Here is a 26314-nt window from a genome sequence, read left to right as displayed (position 1 = left end):
ACACGACGCACACACACACGCCGCTTACAAACTGCGGTCCTGTTAAAACTCCACACACCGAACGACGGAGCGCGCACCGCCTCCCGGGGTGGAAGGCACCCGGCGCGCTAAGTAGGCCACTGCGCGGGTTTCACGTTACGACGGGGGCATGTGTTTTATTAGAACACTTTACCGCCAGGTCGTCCAGCGGCAGCCTCGCGTTACAGAAGCTGTGCTGAACCCAGTATGCACTCCCAGCCCGTCCAACATCGCCGCACAGGGCACGGGGGCCCTCGCCAAGAAAAGCCACAGCAAGAACAGAGGTGGGGGGCCGGGGGGGGGGGGCGGGGGTTGTGCTGAGTCAAGAGGACGAGCTGACCGGCATCTTCGTGTCGGGTTACAGCTCTGCTCTCCGGGGACGAAAAGCGAGGAAAGACAGATCTCACTGACCGCCGGGACGGCCCGTTTTCTGATTCTCGAGCAGAGAATTCACAACAACTCCCCCGGTGTCTCCCTGTCTTTCAGGACAGAACGGAACAGGGCCCGGCGCGGCAGTGAAGGAAGATGCCACCTGGACTGTCTGTCCCTCAACACAAACGGGGGAGGGCCTTGCGGGGAAGGGGAACGAGTCGGAGCGTTACAGGCCTGCGGCCCCAGAGCCGGGCCCCGCCAGTCGCCTGCGTCGAGGGACGGCGGCACTCCGGGGGCTCTTGTCGACCACCGGCGCCTCGGCCGCCCTGTAACTGACCGCTGGCAGAGCCCGCCGAGCTCCAGCCCTCTCCCGGGTCCGCGCCCCCTGCAGGGCGGGGTGGGAGCTGCACAAAGACAGCGCGGGGGGGGGAGAGGCCTCCCGTCTGGGGGAGCACCCCCAGGCCCTCCGGCCACGGGAGCCGAGTCTGAGCTGGGAAGGGTACAGGAGGATGCCTTCGACAGACGACCTGCGAACTGCACAGTGACCTCCCCCCCGACCTGAGTCAAAACACCGATCGAAACACTCGCTGGTCATGGGGGGACATGGGGGGAGGCAGGAGAGTCTAGCTCCAGCTCCTCTCCCCCATGGACAGAGATCTCAGGCCGCCCCCCCCACAAAAACAACAAGTTAGCCAACAGTCAGACAAGGGGGCTACAATAATATTACTTGCCTGCACCTCTTTCTTTCTGTTTGGATCTGTATTTTTATCCCTCCAACACAGAACAGAGGGATGCAGGATGTGTTTGCCTGGGAACACTGCACATGCATTTTCCATTCATTCATTTCTTTAGAAGGGTCTTGACTCCACTGGTTCTGTTCTTTTACCGCCTGCTCCCACTGTGCACGCCTTGTGTAGCTGCATATCTTGTGTAGCTGTTGGCTGCTGCCCTTCTATAAAGGCGCTATACAAAACGAAGGCGGTCATGGCGAGGTGGAGGCGCGCTCCGGCGCTGGAGGTGACGGGGCTCGGCGGCTGACTGGCACGCATGCGCAGCGAGCGGCAGCAGCCCGTGACATCCCCGCAGCTGCCGAGCCCGAGCCCTCGCACGCGCTCTCCCCGGGGGACGAATGCCTAATGAGTCACGCGCCTGTCTGCCGTAACCTCTCCGTGTGTGAGCGCGTGGGCGGGACGGCGGGCAGACTTGGCGCGAGGGGGGGGGGGTTGGCGGGTGCCACGCTGAGCTGCTCTGCTCTGCTCGGCGCGGTGCAATTAAAAAAAACAGAAACGAGGGCGCCACTCGAGGCACGACTGAATGACATCTGTGTGTGCGTGTGGGGGTTTTATCCGCAACAATAAATAGGCCCCCGGTTCTCGGTTTTCTCTTTAAAATTGCTTTCGTTGTTTTTTTCTACGCAGACTAGGGCCCGACGCTTGAATTACGCAGAACCGTATTCAAAACAACCTACATCGCCCGTTTCCCCACATGCCCACGTCCACAATAAAGCCATAAACATTTATCTGCTCTCTGCTGGGGGGCAACATATTTCACATGAGCGGCGCTATTAAAACCTGGGCTTGCGTGCACGGAAGAGTAATTAAGGTATTTTATTATATTAAAGGGCAGTATTTCACACTCCCTTCTTTAACCGCCTCCTAACAGCGCGCTAACGATCACACTAAAGCGCGCTGTAAATGTATGAAAAGGCAGAAACGGGGCCGCTTGTGGGGGCCGGCAGTTTGTCTATGGCCCGAGAGCGGCGCGGCGCTGTCACGGCTCAAGATTAGCGCAGCGCTATCGGGAGTCAACGCACTGATACGGCTGATATACCGGTCAAGGTAAACTGGAATCTGAATAGGTGACGAAGGCAGAGCACAGGAAAAAAAACTGTAATTAGGCCCCTGCAAGGGAACTTTATTCCAGTAATTGAACCCCGCGGGAGAAGTGGCGCGACACCCCCTCCCCCCCCCCCCCGCCGGGCTGATACAGCTCCAGCGCGCTGGGGGGGTCAGAGGCCGGGGGGCGGGTGACCCACAGGGGGGCCTTTCTCCGGAGAGCGACGAGACAGCAGGAGCGTGAGACAGAGACAGTAAAAAAGGAAGCAGGCGACAGGAAAAGGCTGCGCCGTGCGCCTTTCTGGTGTTTGCAAATTTCTTTTTTTATTATATTCATGCAAAAAAAAACGTCTAAAAGTCAGCGGCCTGATACTGAAAAGGCAACGTTAAGCGTTAACTCCCCGCACTGTGACGGCGGCGTTCAAAACCCGATCAGAGGCCAGAGCGCGTTTGTTCTCTGTCACGACTCGGAGGAAACCGAGTCCGTACGTGTGCGTGTGGTCGCAGCCTGAGCGACCTCTGAGATCGGCCAGCCCGCAGTCAGGCGACCCGGTAGCGGCGCTACAGAGCCCGATTCGCATCTGGTCTGAATGTTTTTCTTTTTCGAGGGTGGGCAGGGGGTGGAGGCGTTGTGGAAAACGTGAGCGCGGAGTGGCCCAAAAATGCAAGAGACGCCAGACACACCGACACCCCCCCCGCACGCCTCAAACTCCCCTCGGGCGAGTTCGCAAGAAGCGCGACCCCAAAGCCATTACGTGCCTCCACACCGCGTAGGTGTGAACTACGGTCCTCTTCTGAGTATCTCGCCCCTTTGCCTATGAAGTATCTCAGTGCACTAACTGCTGCCCGCACGGAGCAAACGTGTCACCTCGGTAGAGTCTCCCGCTGCAGCGCGACTGTGCAGCCGGCCGGGTCCACTCCGCTCTGCTCAGCTACACTGCTGCCACACCACCCAGCACCTCCGTGCCGGTTCGGGCCCGGCTTGTCACCAGTTAAACCAACGAAGGCGCTGACTGGACAGAGATGCTGTGTGGTTGGCTTCTCGCCCACTGCACGATCTAGATTCTGGGGTAGTTAGGAGACCAGTTATATGTGCAGGTGATACCAAAATAGTAGGATGTGCAAACAAGGCAGAAGTGGCAAAGCAGGAAATTCAAGGATTTAAATGTAATACTGGGCAAACAACCTACACTCAATCGGTACTTCCACCAAAGAACCTGAAGACCTTATTTAGAATACTGTGCTCAATTTGGGACACCAAGATAGAAGATACTACTGCTCTGGAATCATTTCAGTGAAGAGCAACCGGATACATTCCTGGGATTAAAGGAATGTCCTACTCTGACAAGCTCAAGGAAAAGCGTTTCTTTAGTGTCAAACTGAGAGGGGCTTGATAAAAGTGCACCGACGACACTGGAAGACAGATGGATCTCTTCCGGATCTGTGAAACAGATGACCCAAGTAGAAACTACAGGGAAGGGCATTCAGAATCGAGAACGGGGTGTTTCTGAAGCTGATGCCCTGGCTTCTACCAAGAGACCGCTGTCCTAGCCCTCGGATCACATAGTTACAATTAGTTACTAGCTGACAAGTGGGCTACAGGTATCGAATGGTCTCCTCTTGTTTCCAAACTTTATGTTATGTTTTTACATGGATTATATCATTTGATTACTTTCTACGGTGCAGCAAAAGTTCCTCTTTGGGGTGGTACCCTATCCATTAAGTTTACCCTGGTGAGGCAGAGTGTAGGGCAGATGTATACAGTCATACACTGCTCTGCCTTCTCAGTTTGTTTTGGGCAGCAGGGTTGTGTGTCAAAGGGCCTGCCCAAGCTGTCCTGCCTATCAACATAGGTTTTATTTTACAGAGCCCCGCCGAAAACAACTTCTGTGAACTGCTTCCCAAAAAGCTTACACAATTATTATTCTTACTGTTGTTACTGTGAGGGAACTCTTGACCACACAGCGCTGGGTTGTGACCATCCAGCTGCATTTTAATTATTGACTGACTGTCATTAGAGAGGTGCATTCTGTCCGTTTCCTATATGTGTCAGGTTTCCTGTAAGCGAGTGTGGTTGGTGCACGCTTCCCCCACAACGAGAGGTACTGGGTCGCATTGATCTCCATCACAGTGCACCAGCTGAGGGGGCCTGACATGTTCTGATTGAATAAAGGCATGGCGTCAGTCCGCTGTGAATTTTCCGGGTTTTCTTTTCTAATTTAGCCTAATTTCATTTAATTCACAGGCGCAGCAGACTGCAGGGAGAGATAAGCGAGAGGATGCTGTTGCCGCGGGCCCACGGCTGTCCCGAGGAGAGATTCCGCGGTTGCCATAGCAGCGCAGCATCAGCACCTTGGGGCTGATGGGACCTGGGGTGGGGGGGGGGGGGGGGGTCCAATGCATAGGGTACTCAGGCCCGGGAGCTCGGAGCAGCAGGCGTCACGGTGCCCCCCCCCAGAGCATTTCCCAGAAAGCACATGGGGCTCCAGAGCCAACTCTGACAGGCGTCTCCGGCTGCCCTGGGCTGGGGCCGGCAGTGTGCACGCTGTGAGGCATGCTTTGCAAAGACTGCGACTTATTAAAACGTGTCTTAAAATGCTAATGGGAAACGTGCTAGCCGCAAGCCAACAAGCGGCGAGTGTGCCCATCAAGCACAGCGCATTGGCGGGTATGAACACTGTGCCCCTTTCACACACTGGGCACGGCCCCTCACAAAAGCAAGCGTTCAAGGAGTGTGGACACAGAGGAATATCGACGGTGCCGTGGCAGGGGTTATTTTTAAAATGGAAGACTCACATCCCAAAGAGCCGTTTAACTCATCATCTTCTTAAACACAAAAACCTCAAAGAAGAAAACAGAGAATCAATAAGCAGGATGCTCGATACTGAGGGATAGTGCGGCACACATCCAACAGGAGCCCTGCTTCCAGAAAATTAATTACAGCTAAAATGATAGGACATATAAAATTTATGGTTATAAGAAATAATGAAACTAGACAAAGGACATATCTTGCACTCTTACTACAGTTAATAAAATTTAACAAGCCAAGGCTTACAGCTCAAATGATATAAAAGGCTCTACAAATCCATTTGTCCTTTTTTTATACAATTTTACACAGATGCTTCGTGTCTCAAGCACATTAATGCACAACACTAATCCCAATCCATCCCTTTCCAATCCTTCCCAACTGCAGGACCTTGCTAGAAAAGAATTAACAGCTTAATTATTTCATTTGATAATTACTTGTTTCAAGTGGTCCAATTAAGAGACGGGCTGCAGCAAAGTCCAGCAATCAGAGGGTGGATACCTGATTGATACAGGGATTTAACAATCTGCCGTGACAGCCGAACTGCACAGCAATTCCCGTACTCTACCTCAGCGACAACACGATTCTTTTTAAAACGCGTCAACTTGAGAGCTGCTTGGAAGTTTGTAACCAACCAAACCGCCAGGTTCTTTTCCACCCAAACCCCAAGATGAACGAGGGAAGCCCTCTCACCTGCTGTCTCTTTCAACGACACCAGATAGCAGGGGTATTTACAACCCGGAGGAGAACATGATTTCCTCTCTCCCTCAGCCGGTTTCCGCTGAAATAACAAGGAGAAGGACGCGCATTTCTCCTGGGTTTCAGGGGAGAATCTGTACTGGTCAGGCAGAGAATATTCGGGAAGAGGTAGTAGGCTTTCATTAGGGCTCCAGAAGCAGAAACGGGGGGTGAACTAATCTTTAGAAAGTGCTGCAAGGGGAACGCAGGGGCAAACTGTTTCAAAATGAAAAAAAAATTAGAATGCTGAAATGCTGAAATGCAAAAGCTACCTGTACAAAATATTGGTATGCTTTATCTGTGGTTCATAATGTAGTTGGAATCATAGCGTGAATGTAGGGTGGTTCTCAAGTCTTACAATCACTGCTGAGTAGAAACTGCCATCTTTTCTGCTTTCAGTGACGCATAGAGAGGATGGAACAGTTCCAGAGGAACTCTGCTCTCGGAGGAAGCTGTGTAAGACTTAATAACAGTGTGCTTTTAAAATAAATTTCAGTGCCTCCCACTTATCTGTGTCTCTCTCTCAAACTGGAAAGCGTGATTGATTTATTCACAATTAACAACCGCATGCACTTAACACTCCAGATGTGCAGCACAGGTGAGAGCCCGACAGCTGCTGATGGGGCTCTCTTTGTCATTTCCTGACCAGAGATGGACAGAGCAACAGGCATTCATTACGCAGAAGTAAAATGGTTAAGTTCCGACTATTTTTTTCATGCAGGTTTTAAGTAGTCTCTAACCAAACACATACTAAATGTGAAAATGCTCCACAGCAGCCTTTTAGAGCCAGAAGTGCCTGTTCTATTCCAAACCTGCATTTTAAAACGTTCATGAAAGGACCCAGCCAAGGAGGACAGAACTCCACTCCAGCAATCAAAACCACAGAAAATGACAGGAGCAAACCCTGCCATCACCCACCTCCAGCCTGGCCTCTCGTACATCTAGCAGTACTGAGCAAGGACAATGCCAGCCCAGCTGGCCTGCAATTGTACAACTCATAGTGACCTCAGGACAGCAGCCAAGTGACCCGTCTTTTGCGCCCAGCAGTGTCGTAAAGATGACGCATTTTTGAACTCATAGATGCCCCCTGATTGTTAACCATCACCTTTCATGGGGAAATCAAAAACATCCAATTATTAGAGCAATTACTGCCACACCCCAGGAAGCCAAAACTCGCAACACGCAAGAGAGGCGGGATGCGCCAGGAATAACGGACGGATGGGTGTTTTCACTGGTCACTGTGACTTTTCAGGAAAAGAGAAGCACGACTGGTGTGGCACGCTGAAGCTCACGGCACCTGTGCTTGTTTTCAAGCAGTCCGGGAGGCTTCTGTACCCAACGAGGAGCTGTGGCTTCCACACAGGCTCTTGTAATGGTATAAAACAGGCCTTCAAAGCCTCAGTATCTCTCTGTGTGTGTCTCAGTGTGCGGAACAAGAGAAGCCAGCCGGCGGGCTGTCTTGCCCAAGGGCTAATTACCCCCATTTGAATTATTTTAAAATGATTTGACTCTGCGCAACGAGAATGCCACTCCTGAGTGTTTCAGGAGTCATTAGGCAGCTAATATTCGGTATGAGCTTTGCACTCACCACTTCCCCCACCCTGACGGAGCTTCTTATTTACACTTCGGTAATGCTCTGCCTCACAAATTTTGTAAACGGCTTCACCACATTTCTGTTTCCTAAAATGGGCTTTTATTGCATAATAAATTCATCATTGCCTTCACATGAATCCCACGTTCTGAGCCCGACTCCCTTGTAACAAGTGATTCAGCTTTTAGGCTCAGCCAACCAAAGGCACCAGACACTGTTCAACATATTCAACACTGTAATGAATATATTCAACTAGTAAGGTACACCTATAGTCTTTTAACTTGTATTATCCTGATTTAAGAAAGCATGGAGATGGCTGGATAATGATCAGTATTTTTTATACATTGTACCACTGTCATTCAGAATTTATTTACATTATCACAAGTCTGTATATTATGCAGGCAGGTTATGTTGTGTGGAGGTGAAGTTTTAGAATTTGCTGAGGCTTTGCCAGAGGCAGCATGTGACACAAGAATGACACAATTACTGTGCATCTCGTGCTGCAGTACAGGCAGGGCCTCCCCCATAGTGACAGCTCATTTACTTATTTATGATTGTAATCATCGCCCGAACACCGGTGGCTCGCTGCTCCGGTGTTCGGCAAACATCAGAGCTGCGAGACGGACGCAGTTCATGAAATTCATCACATTCTCCTCCAGAAACTGCCGACACAACTGCACATCCACAGTACCATGGTACTCCCACCACCATGCTTGACAGCTGGAATGAGGTCTGTCTGTTAGTGGGCAGTATTAGGTTCTCACCTCACAACATAATTCTCATTGCTGCCAACTAGTTACACTTTTGGATTGGCTGTCCAAAGAACTTGTTTCCAGTAGTCTTGTGGATCTTCCAGTTGCTTTGGAACCTCAGACAGGCAGCAATGGTCTTTTCTGAGACGACTGATTTCTTCCTGGCTATCCTGCCCTGAAACCCATTCCTCTCGGGCATGAAAACCCCTTAAGCCATCCAGGTAGGGACCATTTAGAGCAGCTGAAAAGCCTCTGGAAGAATGCAGAGCACTTAGAGACAAAAAGCTCTGGAAGGTGTAGTGAAGTTCAGCACCAGCCAACATGCTTGTTGTAAAGAGTTCAGTCAACCCCCTGCCTCACGTCTGCATTCATACTGCATCCAAGTCTAGGTCTAAGAAAAATGCAGATTGCAAGATTAAACGCTCAAGAACCTTGGCTGCAATTCACTGGCTTCTGTCGCCACATTATGCGTTGCTATACACAGGGATCAAATCAGAAAGACAACAAATAACACACTACAATGAAAAGAGACTGAGCCCGCAGCCCTGCACGCACAGGCACATGAAAGACTACGTACAGTATTTACACACATGTGTATGCTGTGAGTGAGTCAGTCACTGTGCATGTGTACAGCTGTGGCAGTCACTGTGTGTGTGTGTTACAACTGTGGCAGTCACTGTGTGTCTATATAGCTGTGTCAGTCACCGTGTGTGTGTGTGCGTTACAGCTCTCAGTCACCGTGTGTGTGTGCGTTACAGCTGTCAGTCACTGTGTGTGTTACAGCTGTGTCAGTCACTGTCTGTGTGTTACAGCCGTGTCAGTCACTGTGTGTGTGCGTTACAACCATGTCAGTCACTGTGTGTGTGCGTTATAGCCATGTCAGTCACTGTGTGTGTGTTACAGCTGTCAGTCACTGTGTGTGTGTGTGTTACAGCTGTCCGTCGCTGTGTGTGTGTTACAGCTGTCCGTCGCTGTGTGTGTGTGTTACAGCTGTGTCAGTCACTGTGTGTGTGTGTTACAGCTGTGTCAGTCACTGTGTGTGTGTGTGTGTGTGTGTGTGTGTTACAGCTGTGTCAGTCACTGTGTGTGTATATAGTTGTGTCAGTCACTGTGTGTGTGTGTTACAGCTGTGTCAGTCACTGTGTGTGTGTGTGTGTTACAGCTGTCCGTCACTGTGTGTGTGTGTTACAGCTGTGTCAGTCACTGTGTGTGTGTGTGTGTGTGTTACAGCTGTGTCAGTCACTGTGTGTGTGTGTGTTACAGCTGTGTCAGTCGCTGTGTGTGTGTGTGTTACAGCTGTGTCAGTCACTGTGTGTGTGTGTGTGTGTGTGTTACAGCTGTGTCGGTCACTGTGTGTGTGTGTGTTACAGCTGTGTCGGTCACTGTGTGTGTGTGTGTTACAGCTGTGTCAGTCACTGTGTGCTGCTGTAGCCCAGGGGGAGGAGAAGACACGGAGCTGAGCCAGGCTAGACATGTGTGGTAGCCTCTCCTCCTCCTCTCCGCCTCTCAGGAAACCAGCAGTGGGTTGAGAGAGAACTCACAGGGGCGCCGTCTGCAGCTGCACCTCCAGAGACAGCGAGGGAGAGGGGGGAGGCCTGGGGGGTCAAGAAAGAGGGAGAGGGGGAAGGAGGCAGAGATCCAGAGAGAAAGGGATGAAGGGAGACAGCGCAACAGAAGAAAATGTAGAGAATGGGAGAAGCAAAAAGGGAAAGGGAGAGATTGTGCAACTGAAAGCAAGGGAGGAGGCAAATCGAGTGACAGGAAAAAAAGCAGAGGAACAGTCACAAAACTTCATCCGACTCCATGAACCCGTGAAGGAAAAGGCAGAAAGTGCAGAAAGCAGAACACATCCTCCTCGCTTAAGCCTACACGGAACGGCAGTGAATACTGAACCACCAGCAGCCACCTCGAAGAACAATTCAGCAAAACAAACAAACAATCCCGTTACGACCACAGAGAAATGGTCAGAAGTTAAACTGCCCACAGCAAATGAAACACCAGAGTGCTGTTAATTACTGAGGTCAATATGAAAGCGATAGCTGCCGGTCACACAACAATCTAACCAAGCACAAGGCACGAGCTGCTCCAGCACTTGCTGCAACGGATTCTGGCCACCGATTCTGGCGGCTCAACAGCAGAGCAGAAATCATTTCAGCAGCGCCCACCCTGGTCTGTCCAAATAAAACAGCCAAAAACCAAGACCCGTTCACATTTCCACTTCAAACAGCGTTCTTTATATCGTAGTCCCATGTGCAGCGCTGATGTTTCATGCGGTGTCATATGGCCGAACGCCACACACCGGGGATCATCTCCATTTCACGTTTCCTCCCTGCGCAGCACCGCTGTCAAGCTGCGCTCCTGACTTGTGCACCAGTGCCGCGCGGGTGTGGGGCTGAGAGGCTCGCTCCAGCTCAAGCAGGCTGCAGGTTGGCAAGACCCTCGGCGATGTGTTTCAGCTCTGCTTGCCCCGGCTGTTCTGGCCTTCCTCTCCTTGTGTGAGCGTTTCGGGGGACTGAGGCAGCGCCGGCGGCGGTGGTAGGGTGTTGTTTGAGGAGGGGTTACAGCAACGCTCACTTAAAACTCCCGTGGAAAACGTGGTAGGGCCGAGAAATTATTCATTTTCTCTTCAGCGAGGCGAAGGAAGGCCAAGCTCATCCAACGGAGCACACAGAGGTCCAGTGTCTACACGCAATTCTTTCGACAAAGCTCTGGGAGTTGTGACGTCTTCATCACCCTGTCCCGCATGGCAGGCCTCACCTCACAGGGGTGAGAGGGACAAAACCGTTTCATTGTTTGGCTATGCAAACGCCTCTTCTTTGCATAGCCTCACTGTGCTCCAGAAAACATTCCAATGCTTGTCATTCCGTGTTTTAAGTTGGAAATATTCACATAAAGAAAATGTACACTACGCACCCTTTTAGCATTCAGAGAGTCACAAAGGTTCGAGAATACAAACAAGACCTTTAGGCCGTACCCAACGAAGCAACTCTAGTTCAGAGTATTTATTAAGGAATGCAAAAACCTGAAAATAATATAAAGGTATGAATTTTAATGAAGCGGGGCTTGTTTACAGCTACAGCCAGAAAAAAAATCCACCCATAATTACCTGTGTGTCCGGGGCATAAGGGCAATAATCTCATTTAATTATGAAACACAAGGAACGTATAGCGAGGAGCAGCCATTAAATAAGCATAAAATTTAAGTTGCAATTAAACATCACCGTGCACTGGCGGTATAACTGCAAAGGGTCATCAAATACTACACTCACGACGAGACAGAAACGGAGAAGAACTCATCATGTGCAAAGTAAGCACGAACTCGGATGTCCTCAAATTAAGACGTACAACTAACCATGAAAGCAGAACATCGATAAAAGATGTCAAGCTAAAAACAATTCCAACATGTCAAATATTTGAAACCATATCCAAACTGATCCAGGATATCCTTTTTTTTTTGTTTTGTTCGTCTCTGCCTTTGCTTGACTGCTATAACCCACTCATGGGAACAAAACGGTTGAATCTGTCAACGCTGTTTTAATCTGCCTCACTTTAGCATGAAATTATAACCGAACGTTAAGGCTTTTTACGGTTCTGCTACTGCGAGAAAACTAAAGCCCTGTGAATTTGCTGCGTAGGAAGTTTGTTTCGTTTTTTCCACGTGAGCCCATTGTTTGTTTGTTTTTTACCGCTGCCTCTATGTCAAAGCTGTTAAAAAGCCCATCTTAAGAACCAAATCACCCCAGACCTTCACAGGCCCAAGCCCGCAGCTCTAACTGCTGCATGTGAACAGTGCTCCGGAGTGACATGCACCTCAGCGGTCACTTCTCGTGTCCGGTCGCCTCTTTCCACCGTCAGCGGTCACTCCCCCTGTCCAGTCCCTTGTTTCCACCCTCAGCGGTCACTCCCCCTGTCCAGTCCCTTGTTTCCACCCTCAGCGGTCACTCCCCCTGTCCAGTCCCTTGTTTCCACCGTCAGCGGTCACTCCCCCTGTCCAGTCCCTTGTTTCCACCCTCAGCGGTCACTCCCCCTGTCCAGACCCTTGTTTCCACCCTCAGCGGTCACTTCCTAGCGGTCCAGTTGCTCCCCTCCACTGTGGGCTGCGGAACGGGACAATCGGGGGAACCGCGCTCGTCGGCTTGATGAGTCCCCACCTGTGAAGCGAACCCCCTGGGCCGAACTGGGCACTGCGGGGGGGCTGGCCTTAACGGAACTGAGGCACAGCCCCGGCGGGGGGGGGGCACTGTGAGGACGACAGGCGTGGCAGCCCCTCCTGAGGGTGACAGGAGGGCAGAAACTCACCATGGCAGCCCCTGCAGAGAGGCCCCGCGAGTCTGCCATTCAGGCTCCACATTTCACTCCTTAGAGGGCACAGCACGCGTTCTGGGATGCTGCCGATGGGGGTGGTCGTGGTAGAAGTGTTTCTGTTGCTCTGTTTTAATTTAAGGTCCGGACTAGAGCTGTGGTCAATCAAAGCGAAATAGTTTGGGTGTTGATTAATTAGCTTGTGCCCAATCAGCGCCACTCCCCAGCTAGGTTTCGGATGTTACCAAATCTGACAAAACTGTAGCCTCTATGGTTTCATGTCCACCAAGACAGAACGCATGTTTTCTTTTTATTTCTTTCATGAGTGATTTCTGAAGAAAGACAGCAGGCATTATGAACTGAAAATAGAAACCTTGAAATGTTTTTTTCTGAACGAGCATGAGTCGCAGATAATTCATTATATGGACAGGAAAGCTGACTTTTAAAGATACAACAGGGTACAACAAACAGGGCAGCCCATCACCTGAGTTAGTAGCTAATGACCCAGCCAGTTCATCATGGATACAGAAGGTCCTGTCATGTCTCTGAATTACACTTTTTTCCAACTTTATCTGGTGAATAAACACAGCTTTCACTCAACTTTAAAAACAGGGAACGAACATACTGGACAGTGTCAAATAAACGTTATGATGCCATATGATGATTCTTATTGTAAAAAACTGCACTTGGGCACATGTGCTATAAGGAAACAGAACTTGCAAAACTGCTATCCTGAACGTCCCTGCTACAGACCACTCTCGACAGACATCTCGCCCTGATTTCACAGCACAGCCACGAGAACGCGGAAGCCACAGGGATACGCACAGAAATACGCCCAAGACAAGCCCCACTGCTCCCCTCACGCCTCCAACTGCATAGTGCCTCCATGCTGAAAGCCCAAAGCCCAGATGAGATCTGCTTTTATGTTTTCAAGGCTTTAGGTTCATCTGCAAATTAGGTGTGTGCTAATGTAGCAGGGGCAGCAGTCTGGCTCAAACGCCGGACAGTCGGAGATGCAAATTCATTAATGCGATGACTGCTATTGCCAATACTTATTAATAACAGCTCTGCTGCTCCAAAACCACATTCCAGCGCTCCAGACGTGTTTCCTCTACCCAGATCCCGGTCTGCTCCCTGACATGAGGCAATGACATCAGCACAAGTCTGCTCTTCCAGACTGACCCACACAACCCAGGCTGAACATCCTTCCAGTCTTGCAGTGTTCTGCTTGCACAGCAGAGACTACACTCTACTAACAGGACATTGTGTGTGTGTTTTCTCTTTCTGAAAAGATGCACAATGCAAAATATGACACGCAAAGCTATTTGGCCAGGAAAGTGATGTTCTTTCTTCTTTCTGCTCTGCTACTTGGGCCTGATTTAATAGTATAAACCCATAAAGCACCACAAGGCACAAAGAGGGATTTAAACACTGTCTTAACAATAATCTTACCACTGGAGACGAAATTCGACACCCAGGGCAATCACAGATTGGAGGATGTACCTGTAAGATTCCTTTGGACATAAGAGTCTTCAGACTTTTCCCTGCAAAGAGAAGAAGAGAAGAGGACCTCAATGCAGGCACACATCTAACGACCACAACAAAAACATGAAATCCGAACAGGTGACATCGGGGTAATGAGATACATTACTGCCTAATTTAGAATGAGATTAGAATCGGAAACGGAAATCAACCAGGTCTGCAGCTAAACAGAGAATTGCATATCTGGTCTACACGTTCTCCTGCGACCCGCCGACAGCCGATCTCTTGAACTGCCACGCAAATACATGAGCGGGCCTCCTCTGCGCGGACTGCAGGGAAGGGGAAGACGCAGTTAGCACGCAGCAGAGACACTTGGGTTTCGCTTTTCGAGGTCTGCAGGTTGCGCGTCAAAAAAACGAAAACGGAGAAAAACAAAAAATCACCCCAAATTCGCTCGGGCGTGAAAGCCGCCGACTGGCACCGCGGGCGCCGTGAGCCTACTCGCTGCCCCTGGGTGATGGCCGGGACCCCGGGGGTCGCTCGCTGCGCACCCGCTTCTCATCTCCACATGTCTTCGAGAAGCGAACCAGGAAGAGGCAGGCGAAGTCGGGGCGCAGCGACCAGCGCCTTTCCGGCTCGGGAACCGTTTAAAACCCCCCGGCACACAGCACAGGGACCGCTCGAGAAATCAGACCCTGCCTGCCACTTTCACTCCCTCCCTCTTTTATTTTTTTTTTAAAAAAGAAACTCAGTGCAAGTCACGCAGCTGTCTTACCCCCTCACTTGACTTCCTGGAGTAAAACCGCAAGTCCTGCACAATTGTTAAAATTCCCATTTTTAAAAATAAACCTCGTACGTGCAAACGGGGAATCGGTTTCAACGCCACAACCCCCCCCCCACACACACACACACACACGCCCCCCCGGGCCACCACCTCACAAACACACACCCAAGAAAGTCACACAACCTTTCCGCTCTCAGAAATGCACTTTTTTGTTTGTGTTAAAACCAAAAACAAACAAAACGAAGAAAAAAAAAGACGCTGGCGAACAAAAATAAAAACCACACACACACACACACGAACACGAACCACGCGCGTCTGCGCAGCTCCGCTCGGCGGGGGCTTGTCCGTCTCGGCCCGCGGTCTGCTCGCCTGCGGGGGGCCGGTCACGCTGTCGCCTCGCCGGAATGACCGCCCGCACTCGCTCCGAGCCCAGCGCGGAGACTCACGCGTGGAAACCGCCCCCCTTCCGAGCAGGCGGCTGCGGCTCCGGACCGTGTCCCCCAGTGCCGCCGCGCGTTTGAACAAGAATGAACTAACACAACGACCACCGGCAGCCGTCCTCCTTTATCGCAGCTCGTACTTCTCCATTTGTTTTTATTTTTATTTTTATTATTTCCACGGACCCCCTCGCTGTCCCAAAGTCAGCCCAAGTTTCCGAAGCACCGCGGTACCCGCGCTCACGCGTTTGGAAAACCTCAAGGGGCTGGCGGACCCTCTGAATTTCGGGGGGCGCTCCCTCCCGCCGATCAGCGCGGAGCGAGCAGGGCAGGCTGTCCTACCTGCGCCTCGCTCCCGCGGGGGGACCCCCCGAAGCCCCCCGTGCGCCCCCTCTCCGGGCTCCGCACGCGCCGCGCTCCCACAGGAAAGGTGCAGCCGCCTGGAGCGCTCCCTCCCCCGGCTCCCCGCCTCTCCCCGCCCGAACTGAGCGCTGCACCCGGCCGGCTGGGCGCTAACCCTTGAGCTCCTCGCCGCGGCGGCGGCGGGGGACCAGCGACGGAGCGGACCCGCCGAGAAGAGCCCAGGAGTTGGCCGGACCCGTCGCCCGAGTGGGAGACGCGCGGCGGCTGATGCGCACCCCCCCCCCCCGCCTCCCAGCCTCCCCTCCCCTCCACTCCACACCACCACCTCAAACTCCACGAGCACCGCCGCCACCTCCTCCCCTCCTCGCTCCTCGCAGCTCCCCGAGCCCGAGCGAGCCGCCTGCCTGTACCTTTGTGCCTGATACTGCGCTTCCAGTCCTTGGCCGTCTCCCGGCCGCTGACGAACTGGAACTCGTTGGGGGTCAGCCACTCGCCGCGGTACTTGATGGACGGGCCCTTGCTGCCCTGGCACAGCTTGCTGATGTACAGCAGCGCCTTGTTCTCCCCGCACTCCACCTCGATGCAGGGCTCCCCGTTGTCGAAGAACGGCTGGAAGTCCGGGATGGAGGAGAACCTCTCCAGCACCAGGTCCTCGGGGTGCCCGTGGAAGGGGGGGTTCTGCAGCGCCGCCTCGTGCATCAAGTAAGCCCGGTGGTGGGCGAAAATCTGGTCGTAAGGCGGCGGATGGGGGGTCACCACGGGCATCGCGGCGGCGTTTAAAGGGGCCAGGTACTCGGGCTGGTTGAAGGCGGCCAGTGCCATCTCCTCCCCCTCCAGCCTCTCCTTCTTGATAGCGGGCATGTTAGCGAGAGCGGCGAGAGCGGCGCGCCGGCGACAGGCGCTCAGGAGCTCCCCCGGCTCCCCTCCAACTTGCCTCTGGTGCGCCCTGCGGAGTTCGTCCGTCCCCGGCTCCCAGACGCGCCACTTTTGAGCTCGGCGCCGGCCTCCCGTGTCAGTGTCGGCGGCGCCCTGTGACAGCAGAGCGTCCAAGTTCAGGAACAGCGTGCCATGCCGGAGACCCCGGCGCTCTCCAGGTTCGGCTCCTCGCAGGGGGCTCACAGCTGCTCCGCGCTCCTGCCCACAGCTAATCTGACTCTCGCAACACCTAATACCTGACATCGTGGCGATATCTCTGCAGCCGTAGACATTATGTTGGTCAAAATGCTTATTGATCCCGCATCGACCTAGCTCTGGGACTGGAGAGGATTTTTCGAACTGATACCCCGTTCTGTGGGTTTTTTTCTTCTTTCTTTCTTTCTTTTTTTTTTTTGTAAATGAGCGGACTCGGCCACTAGTTCTGATTGCGAGCTGTCAGTTGTCCGGCTCACCGGGCTCACTCAACTCCGGTTACTTCCACACACGAGTCAACTTTTAATTATAAGGGCTGCTACCGGGGTAGAGCGCTTCACGGCGCCCGCCTTGTGCACCGTTTCGTACTGTCACAGAAAGCAATGAAAAAGCTTCACCAATAATTCTTACAAAAGTTATCTTTCTCCTTCCCGGAGGTGTATCACAAAATCCCCCCCCCCCCCTCCTTCTCCCCCCCCTCCCTTTTCACGTTCCTTATTTAATCTCGAGAAGATATCTGGTACTGGTGGGATGTTTGCTCGTTTTGTTTTTTTAACCCTGTATATCTCTCTGAAGTCACGCTTTAGTTCAGAGACCCAGACCAAACCCGCTCCGCTCTCCGCCGCTCTCTAACTTGGCCCATTTAACCAGCGCAGGCTTGGCGGGCGCGGGAGCGGCGCAAGGGGTACCGCGACGGCCGAGCGCGCAGGGCTCCCGGACTGAGCACCCCGCTAGCGGCGTCGGGTTACCCCACCTTCTCGACACGCGGGGGTGTGTGTGTGGGGGGGACAAAACAGGACGAGCCGGCAGGAGACGCGTCTTGTCCCGGCTGAAGGGTTTTCAAAACTTCCCCCGTTTCGACTTTATTCATCGAGATCGGAAGCGAGAAACTTAAAGGGAACGGTTCTTTATTATTATTATTATTATTATTATTATTATTATTATTATTATTATTATTAGGGCATGAACCAACCAGCTTTAGTCCAAATAAATAATAAAGAAAACAATCCACTTCAGTGCGTACCTGTGCATTTTCAGCACATGTAGGGGAGTCTGGAGACTCGACTCGTTTGGAGTCCCGCAGGGGAGAGTCCCCGTTTCCCGCCCCCACCGGCAGAAAGCTGCTTATTCCCGGGAAGGGCTTACACGTCGTGCCGTGCCAGTCCGTGCCCAGCGGCGCACACCTTCACAACACCCCAGAGCGAAAGCGGGACTCCCAGCCCAGCGGCACCCTGCCCCCACCCCCTCCTGCCTCGGAACACCGTCCCGGGACGGTTCCGGCCGGTTGAAACGGGGCTGAAAGGAGATGGGGGTTTTCTAACTCTTCAGATGACCCCCCCCCCCTGGGCCGCCCAGTCCACTCAAAGCCGCAAGGAGTTTTTCCCCACACCTGATCTATAACCCCGGGGCGTCACAAGGGCGACGCAGTTAGCCGAGGGGCAAGGCAGTGCCCGCGGTTTCCATCTCCGGGTTCTCTGACACGGCCGGGGGTCCGGGGTCCGGGGGTTTAAATGAAGGGCCAGATGGAGCTCATATGCAGGACAAACGGGTGAAGCACCAGCTGCCCTTCAAGGCACTAAAACGATAACTGGGCTCCCTAAAGAAATACATGTGGAGTCACTCAGCGCTGTTCACAGTTCAGCTGACACAGGACAACAGAAGCGGCCAAGCTTTGACTGAATCAGTAAAACCACTGCAGTACCCCTTCTGCATCAGGACAATTACTGCAGTACCCCCTTTCTGCATCAGGACAATTACTGCAGTACCCCCTTTCTGCATCAGGACAATTACTGCTGTACCCCCTTTCTGCATCAGTACAATTACTGCAGTACCCCCTTTCTGCATCAGGACAATTACTGCAGTACCCCCTTTCTGCATCAGGACAATTACAACCATAACTTCTTCTGCATCAGTATACGTTCTGCAGTACCTCTGTTCTAAATCTGTAAATTTTACAGACATACAGGTACAACATTAGCCTTTCCAAATATGCAAGTGTCACAATGTCCCCTTCTTAAATCTGTTTCATTTGTTACAGTATCCTCCAGCATTACAGTGTAATATGTGAATATTATTCTAGGCGTTTGAGCCAAAGACTTGGTTTTCAACATTTTGTCCCAAGGTTATTTCAAACGCAGAACACAACTTGCATGTTTTCTCTTTCTCAAAGTAAAACTTCACATAATTTATCGCAAACAGAAAATCTCAAAGCTTTTCTTAACGTCTCTTGGGATGGATTATTTTCCTCCCTGGGATACAACATGGTCCTTAACTGTTTCATTTCAAGCGAGAAGCTGAACCATTTTCAAACCGAGCTGAAACACTACATGCTTTTAGAAATTGTGCATCTTGACCCGGAAGCCCAAGACAGAGCTCACTTCAGCCGCGCCCCAGATTGATTCGAATACTGAAAGAAAATCACATCAGACCCCACATGGTGTGGAAGTCTTTACCTCCGAGTTAAAATCGTTTAAAATGCGATTAAAGGTGGTAAGCAGCCTTAAAAGAAAAAAAAATCCATTTTTAAACTATTAGCTTGGAAAACAGTTAATCAAAGAAAAGATATGGGAAATAAAAGGGCTAAATAAATCTTGTCTTAGTGGGAAATTCCAATTATTCCAAAACTAACCTTCATTTTTCTCCTCGCTCATCTGAGCTGGTGTAAGAGCTATGAGAACTATTAAGATCTGTTTTTTTGTATTTTTAGGAACTGAATGCTCCTCCAGGTGGACAACAGAAAAGAAGGGGAGAAGCGTGAGGAGGCGTTCTGGCTGGCGCGTGCGGAGCCGGTGAGCGGCAGCGCAGGACGGACACCCCTGCGGCCCGCAGCCCCAAACCGCCGTGACAGGCGTCCAGGGCCACGTGCGTCTGCATCCCCCCCCTCGGCCTCGCTGCTGCGCGCGCCGGACTGGCCTCTTCGCCCAAGCTGGGCACGGAGGGAGCGCGAGGAAAAGGAGAAGGGACAGGAGGAGGGCGAAAAGGGAAGCAGAAACGAAGAGGGCCCGTTAGGGACAAGCGGTCAGCCCCCTCTCCGCCTCTCCTCGAGGCTCGGGGATTGGTGCCGACTGCGCTGTCAGACAGTGGCCCCAGAACGTATCCCTATTCCCTCACTTGACAGGTCCGGTTATTCAGGCATTAGGAATACCCCTGTGGTGTCAGTCTTAATAAGAGAAGAGAGGAAACAAAATGGATTTTCTGTAGCAGTGGCAAAGTATGCACGGGGTACGGCCTGTCAATTCGTGGCAAATAAAATAAAAATGAAAGCGTATTATGCCACTTTATGGAGATAACGCCAGGACGGCCAAGTCAAAAGACGACAACAAAAACAACAGGCCAGGATGACAGCGTCTATGTCACTGCACTCGGCAGGAGAGTGTGGCTGAAGCGTGCTCACACTGGACTCAAAATACTGGCGGCTTACCTCTGAGACCATGACCGTACATTGTGGGGAGACGACCGAGACCTAAACCAGCCCTGCTGCTGGAGCAGAGACCTGAACCAGATGCTCCAGTCCGCCCACAAATGGGCACCAGCATAGCGTGACGTAACCCTGAGATGGGTCAGAGTGCTGTGCACAGAACAGTCTAGAAGACTCCAGAAGAGATGAGCTTTGGCCTGGAGAGACAGAAGGCTCACGTATGGACTTGCTACCATGAAGGTTATGGCCTTGAGACCTGCTGCTTTACAGCCGCTTGGACTCAAGCCACGCTTTAAAAACAGTTCATTCCCCATCGCCGAATGACAAGGAAGAGTCCAGCGTGACTGCCGAACGAGGAGAGAGAAAACCAGCACCCAGCAGAAGTGAAGACTCTCACAGCAGACAGGGCAGCACAGGCGTGAAGGACAGTTATGTTGGGCATCTTTGAACTCCCATCGGTTTTGCCAGCCTGTCGCCTTCATCACACACCGGCCACTTAAGCCCCCATCAGACCCTTATTAGTGCTGAAAGAAACAGCCGTGCTCGCTCGGGACGCAAAGACAGTTAAAATATATGGGAGGGTGATGTTAAGTTCTGACTTGGTTCACACAACACGCTCCATCAGCACAATTGAAACAATCTATTCTCCTCTTGGCGCTGTTAGTGCATGAGGATGTGAAAACAATCTTAAATAAAAAAAAGTCCTCACAGGGACCCATGAGGGCCCTGAACCCTGCTCACGTTTTGTCCACTGCTGTGTGATTTTTTTTTTTTGTGACCAGGCAAGGACTTTACTTACATTGCAGGACTGCACTAGGAACAGCAAAGCACGCGTCACTGCCCCGCTCACTGCTGCAGAGCACCACAGGGCCTCTGTCCACAGCACAGCCAGGAGAAGGGGACGCAGTTCTGTGCCATGACAGAGCCCAGTCCTCTTTCACAATGGACCAAGATTTTGTGGAGAGTATCGGTGAGTGTGGCACAGACACGCAGAATGAACACCGTCTGTTACGTGCAGGTGACCGTTCAGTGGAAGGTCCACGTCTGAGGGTCTGGGCAGGAGTGTTTGGTTGCTACAGAACCCGGCTGGTAGTGACTGATGGCAGCCTGACCACACCGCAGGGTCCCGGGACGCCCCCTGGCTGCCCTTCCTGCAGGCCCATCCTGTCGCGACGCCACTCCTGCGGGACAGCACCTGCCCCGGTGCTGCTCGAGGAACCCCAGCTGCCTTCCGAGACGCGCCGAGCCTCAAGGCCCAGTGTGAGCGTGTGTGGGAGGAGCTGGGGCGGGGTGCGGTACCCAGGGCTCGGAGACCGGTGAACAGGCTCCAGGAGAAGAAAGGGGCAGAATCCCACTGCACAGCAACCGCAGGCTGAGGCACAGTCACTGCTTCCAGCTGTGTCCACACATGAACCCAAGACCCCAAGAACCTTCCTCGGCTGACCAATTCTGTTGATGGCAAATGGGGATTTGCACAGTGAATTTCCCTATATTATGACTGGTCAATAAAATATCAGTGTACCGATTATAAGAAACTGCCCTTGATTCCATTTTGATGCAGCTAGATGCAACGTTTTGATGTTGTTTGTATTTGTCTTAACTATCCCGGAGCTAAATAATCCTACAGCTTTCAGTCTTTGCGAGAAGAATGAAAGAGTCTATCGCTTTCACCACCGTGACATTTCAGAAAGCTCTGCACCTTTCCTGACAGGCTCTAAAGGTCTGGCTCTGCTCCCTGTAGGGTTAGGAAGGTCACCCATAATGTCACCACGACCAGTAAGGAAGGAAACAGAGGAAAACGTCTCTGCAGTTGTTTCCACGTGGCCAAAAAAATACCCTCCGTTCAATTCCAATTCGGCTCGGCCGAAAGAAAATCCCCATTTAAGAATAAAACACGTGGTCAAAAGTTGAAAAGCGTTCCCAGTGATTCCGACCTGCAGACCCCGAGAGGCAGACGACACCCCTTATCTCTCATCTTCCAGGCCCTGGTCTCCCTGAGGCGGAGGACGCCGGCCAGGGGAGCCGAAACTCCAGCGTGGCTCAAACCGTGGAAACGAAAGGCTGACAATCTCAAAGGAAGAAAGCGACAGCGAGATATGAAGAGGGTCAACGACTCGGGGGAGCAGAGTCGGGGGGCGGGGGCGGGCAGCTGGGCTGGAGGGAGTAGCCCCGCAGATACCCCCCCCCCCCCGCCAAGCGCCGGGCCAGGAAGGACCGAGCAGGAAGAGGAGCTGCAGAGCAGCTGTGTGCGCCAGCGCCTCGCAGGCCGGGCCGGGGAGACAGCTGTGACGGATTCCCCTGGAGGGGATACCCCGGCCCCCGAACGCCCCCGGCACGCCGCCGCGGCGCGGAGCGGCGTGACGAATCTGTTCCCGTCAGGGAACTCCCGCGGAGCCTGGCGCAGGGGAGGGGTTCCCCAGGGCGCCGGGGCGGCCCGGCGGGCGAGCGAGGGGCCGCGCACGGCGCTGCCGCCGCGGCTGGTTTTCCATCGTGGGGACGTCTCGCCAGGCGGCCAGAGCCAGCATCGCGCCACCACCCCCCTCCTCCTGCTCTTCCTCTTCCTCAGGGCGCCACAAGCCTCTCATTTCTGCCTCGAAAAAGAATCAGCGAATCTGAACACCCCCACACGCCGCCCAGCACCAGTAAAAAAAACTTTTCACCATGACGTAGGTAAAAAATAAACCTACATATCAATGAAACACACAGTTAAATAAATTTAAATCATTTTTTAGCCCAGGTGACCCCTGAGAACACAGCCAAGCTAAAGGTACGGGCTACAAGTAAATCTTCGAAGTTCTGTAAACGTGCTTCAATTACATGTTCAACTGAAATACTGAAAAAGTTATTATTATTGAGCAGAACTGTGACAAAACTGGAAATTGTATTATCCCGAACTCCATCTTAGGCCATGCTTTTATACCAAGACTCTTGTGCAGTTAAAAGAAACTACCATCCAGTCAGCTCACAGTAGTTTCTAAACTATAAGGAACTCCTTACAGCGAACAGCTATCATAACCCATACATTCTCGTATTTGAAGCTAATTTAATACCGGACACTCAAATCTACATTTATACACCACCGCCCTGCAATCGCTCCGAGAAGCAGCTCCTCAGATGAAGACCCGGGTCGGGTTTTTTCCCCGCACTTGTGGCGGGGCTGTTTTTTTTCTTTCTCGTCGGCCGTAGAGAACCCCCCTGACGGCCACCCCGCCTCCGCTCCGCGGCTGGCAGCGGCCCCGGAGCCGCAGCGCTGCCGCCGGGGCAGAGAGGTAATAAATAACCCGAGGAGAGAGGAGAGGAGACCGCCGGGCGGTGCAGACTCTGACCTGACAAATACTCGCTGGAAAACCATCAGAGAGCGAGAGCCCACCCCTAGAGCCCGGAGCCAGCCTTTCAGACATGAGCTGTAAAATGTATATCCATGCTGGAAAAAGCAGCGCCTCCCACCCCCCCCTCGGTTTTTTTTCCACGGTCAGACACTTGCAGAGACACAGTAGGACTAATTAACTCTTTCCTCCAAACAACAACAAAAAAACGCTTAAATATTCGCGTTTTGCTATGTTTGTTTTTTTTTGGGGGGGAGTTCCAACTCGGGGGGGCGCTGTCTTCATCACCCCCATCGCCTCCTGCCGGGGGAGTCTGAGCTCGGGAGCACTGCCGACCCGACTCAGCGCTACTTCACAACCGTGTGTGTGTGTGTGTAGACAAGGAGGACACAACCGTGTGTGTGTGTGTGTGTAGACAAGGAGGACACAACCGTGAGACGCAACACGCAGAGCACTGCTCGAGTCCCACTTCCAAGTACAAAGATTTACCCGCAGCTGAGCCGAGGCACGGCCCAGCCCAGCCCACCCAGGTTTAGTACACGGCCCTTCCACAGTCCCACACCGCCCGCCTGTCCGGCGGCACACGCGACGCGACCCCGACAGAGAGCCAGGAGCGCCCAGGACCGCGGGCACTGGGAGAGCCGCGCACAGCCGACTGGTCGCGCCTCGCCTCACGCCTTTAAAAACACGGCGAGACGAGAGGTGTGCACGCGTGTACAACAGCGAAGGAGGACGCGGAGCCCGGGGTGTGACTGCAGGCTGGCACAGCCCCGCCGCCCCCCCGCCGCCGCCGCTCGGCGGATCTGAAGGGGGCGAGCGCCTGGGCTCTGATCCCCGGCGGCGGCGGCTGTTCCGAGCACGATTTATCTCCCCCGCCGGACAGGCAAGCCAGCCAGGGGGCCCCGGAGGAGAGTCCTGGTAGACCAGCGTCTGCAGCTGTCAGCGCCGGCCGCCGGAATCGGAGCGGCTGCCCCCCCCCTGCCTCCCCCCTCCACCGGCGCCTGTGGTGCACAACTGAGCGGCCGGCACACGCCGCCGCTGGGGAGAGGGCGGGGGGGAGGAGAGGCACAGGTCTGATGAAGCACTTAAGCTCCACCCGGGACACCGGCCTGTAGAGAAGCCGCACAGCCGCCGTCCGGCCACCAGCCCATTCCAGCCCGCGCAGCTCCGCGACAAGGGCGTCCACCTCCGCTCCCCGGACGACTCCTCCCCTGAACGCTTCGCGTGGGTTTTCCGTGATCTATTAAGAGGGCGCCTGAGCGAACAGGTAACAGCAGGGTTTGGTGCTTGTTTGCATGCATTTCGTAAACAAAGTCATTCTGCATCCAATGTCACACAAGTGAAACAGTTAACGCCCCCCGGGTCAGTCAGTTCAGTGGAAGGGCTGACTAGTGCGCATACTTTCTGAAACAAACTGGGATGATACGGGCCAGCCCTGCTTTTGTTCGTCATCGTCACTGTAAGAGTTCCCACCACAGAGAAACGAGAGGCACGTCAACAGATATTCCGGCCGACATCCAGAGAACAGGCTGCAGTTAGTACAACTGGGACGCCCAACACAACTCAGAATCGTTTTCCTAAGGATCTGCTGTCCAACGCAACTCGCAGATCCTGAGCCACAGAGCCACCACATGGGGCGGTGTGGTGGCCCTGTGGCTCAGGATCTGCGCCTGTGGCTGGAAGGTTGCCGGTTCGTATTCTGCGGCCAGCAGAGGAATCCTACTCTGTTGGGCCCCTGAGCAAGGCCCTTAAACCCAGCTGCTCCTGGGGCGCTGTATAAATGGCTGACCCTGCGCTCTGACCCCCAGCTTGTGTGTGTCTCATGAAGAGCAAGTTTGGGTCTGCGAAAAGACAAATTCCCAATACAAGAAATTCTATTTGGCCAATAAAGTGATCTCTTATCAACTTTCTAAGGATCTGCTGCCCGACAACCCAAAGGCTCTTTCTCAAGCGACGTCCAGGGCTTGTATGAGGATCTTGGAGGGGCAAGAACTTCCAGGCAGCGGCTGATTCTCTGCTCTGTGAACCTGAAATCACTGTTCAGAAGGAAGAGATGGTTTAAGTGCTTTCCAGCGGGGTGCTCTACAGCTCTGTACTCAGAACGGGACGTGTCACTGTCACTGCGGGACACACAGGTCTTCATTTCCACATTACTGGTTTCCTGGTGGGCTGAGGGCACAATCTGACTACACGATTTCCCACCTCGGCAGTTTCTGAGGCGAAGTTGATGATGATGGCGATGACTGTGACGATCACATTTGCGATTATGGTGACTACACTACACGCTGCACCGGAAAAAAAACATCTGCATGTTAAAATCGACATGCTGTATGAACGCTGATCCCCCCATGGGGTAACGGTGTGGCCTTAACACAGACAGGCTTCGAGACCCAACACTGGAGGACCACCTGCCCTCAGAGAAACAGGGAGTTTTCCAGGAGACTCCAGTGCAGGCGTGAGGGAAACCGATGTTTGGATTCTGTGTTAAGTCAGTAAAGAGTGTTATTTCGTAATGTAGACTTTCATCAGGCCACATCCCGGCCAGTGAAGCCCCTGCCGTGAACTCCTGAGAGGAGGGCCTCCCAGCCAGAGCCAGAGCGCGAGGAAATAAAGTGCCGGGAGCCCTCGTCCCATTCCAGAGGCGGCCTGTGTCTTCCTTCCTCTTCCTTCCAGGTCGTTAATAATTTGTGCAATAAAAGATTGCACGCCTCTCCGAGTTCGTGGGAGTTATTGGCACAAATTTCCCATCGCGCCAGCGAGAGACAGCGGTAGGAACATAAATTATTACCACTCTTATCACTTCCTCGATTCATTTTTCATGAGATTCATTATCTGCGCCGCGGCCCAGACTCGCGGAGCCAAAAGCCACCCCCTCTGTCAAAACCTAACTGGAAAACAAGAAGAACTGCGCAAGCCTATTAAGCTGAACTATTTACAAAGCATCCAGAAGACTAGCGCAGACT

The 26314-nt window shown here is 52.9% G+C and overlaps 1 protein-coding gene and 1 long non-coding RNA gene across 5 annotated transcripts in view; one reads left to right on the top strand and one right to left on the bottom strand.

Annotated features, from left to right (window-relative positions):
• Positions 1–26314, bottom strand: part of samd11 (sterile alpha motif domain containing 11) — a 121752-nt gene that overhangs the window by 62996 nt on the left and 32442 nt on the right. For 2 of the 4 annotated variants that reach the window (XM_088617196.1, XM_088617197.1), the window contains exons 2-3: positions 15890–16508; positions 13866–13957 (exon numbers count right to left, since the gene is read on the bottom strand). In XM_088617196.1, the coding sequence (XP_088473322.1) occupies positions 13866–13957; positions 15890–16340 (543 nt within the window). In that variant the 5' untranslated portion in view covers positions 16341–16508. Of the gene's footprint in view, positions 1–13865; positions 13958–15889; positions 17228–26314 lie in introns of those variants that run through there. The other 2 variants (XM_088617194.1, XM_088617195.1) reach the window with 2 other exon arrangements.
• On the top strand, positions 16048–21560 carry LOC148642213 (uncharacterized). The gene is made up of 2 exons (XR_015929607.1): positions 16048–16181; positions 19315–21560. It is a non-coding gene; the product is annotated as an uncharacterized LOC148642213 (long non-coding RNA).

This window comes from Lepisosteus platostomus, chromosome 23 (assembly GCF_059453375.1).
Source record: "Lepisosteus platostomus isolate fLepPlt1 chromosome 23, fLepPlt1.hap1, whole genome shotgun sequence".
Taxonomy (NCBI): Eukaryota; Metazoa; Chordata; class Actinopteri; order Semionotiformes; family Lepisosteidae; genus Lepisosteus; species Lepisosteus platostomus.
This window is presented reverse-complemented; position numbering and strand designations above follow the sequence as displayed.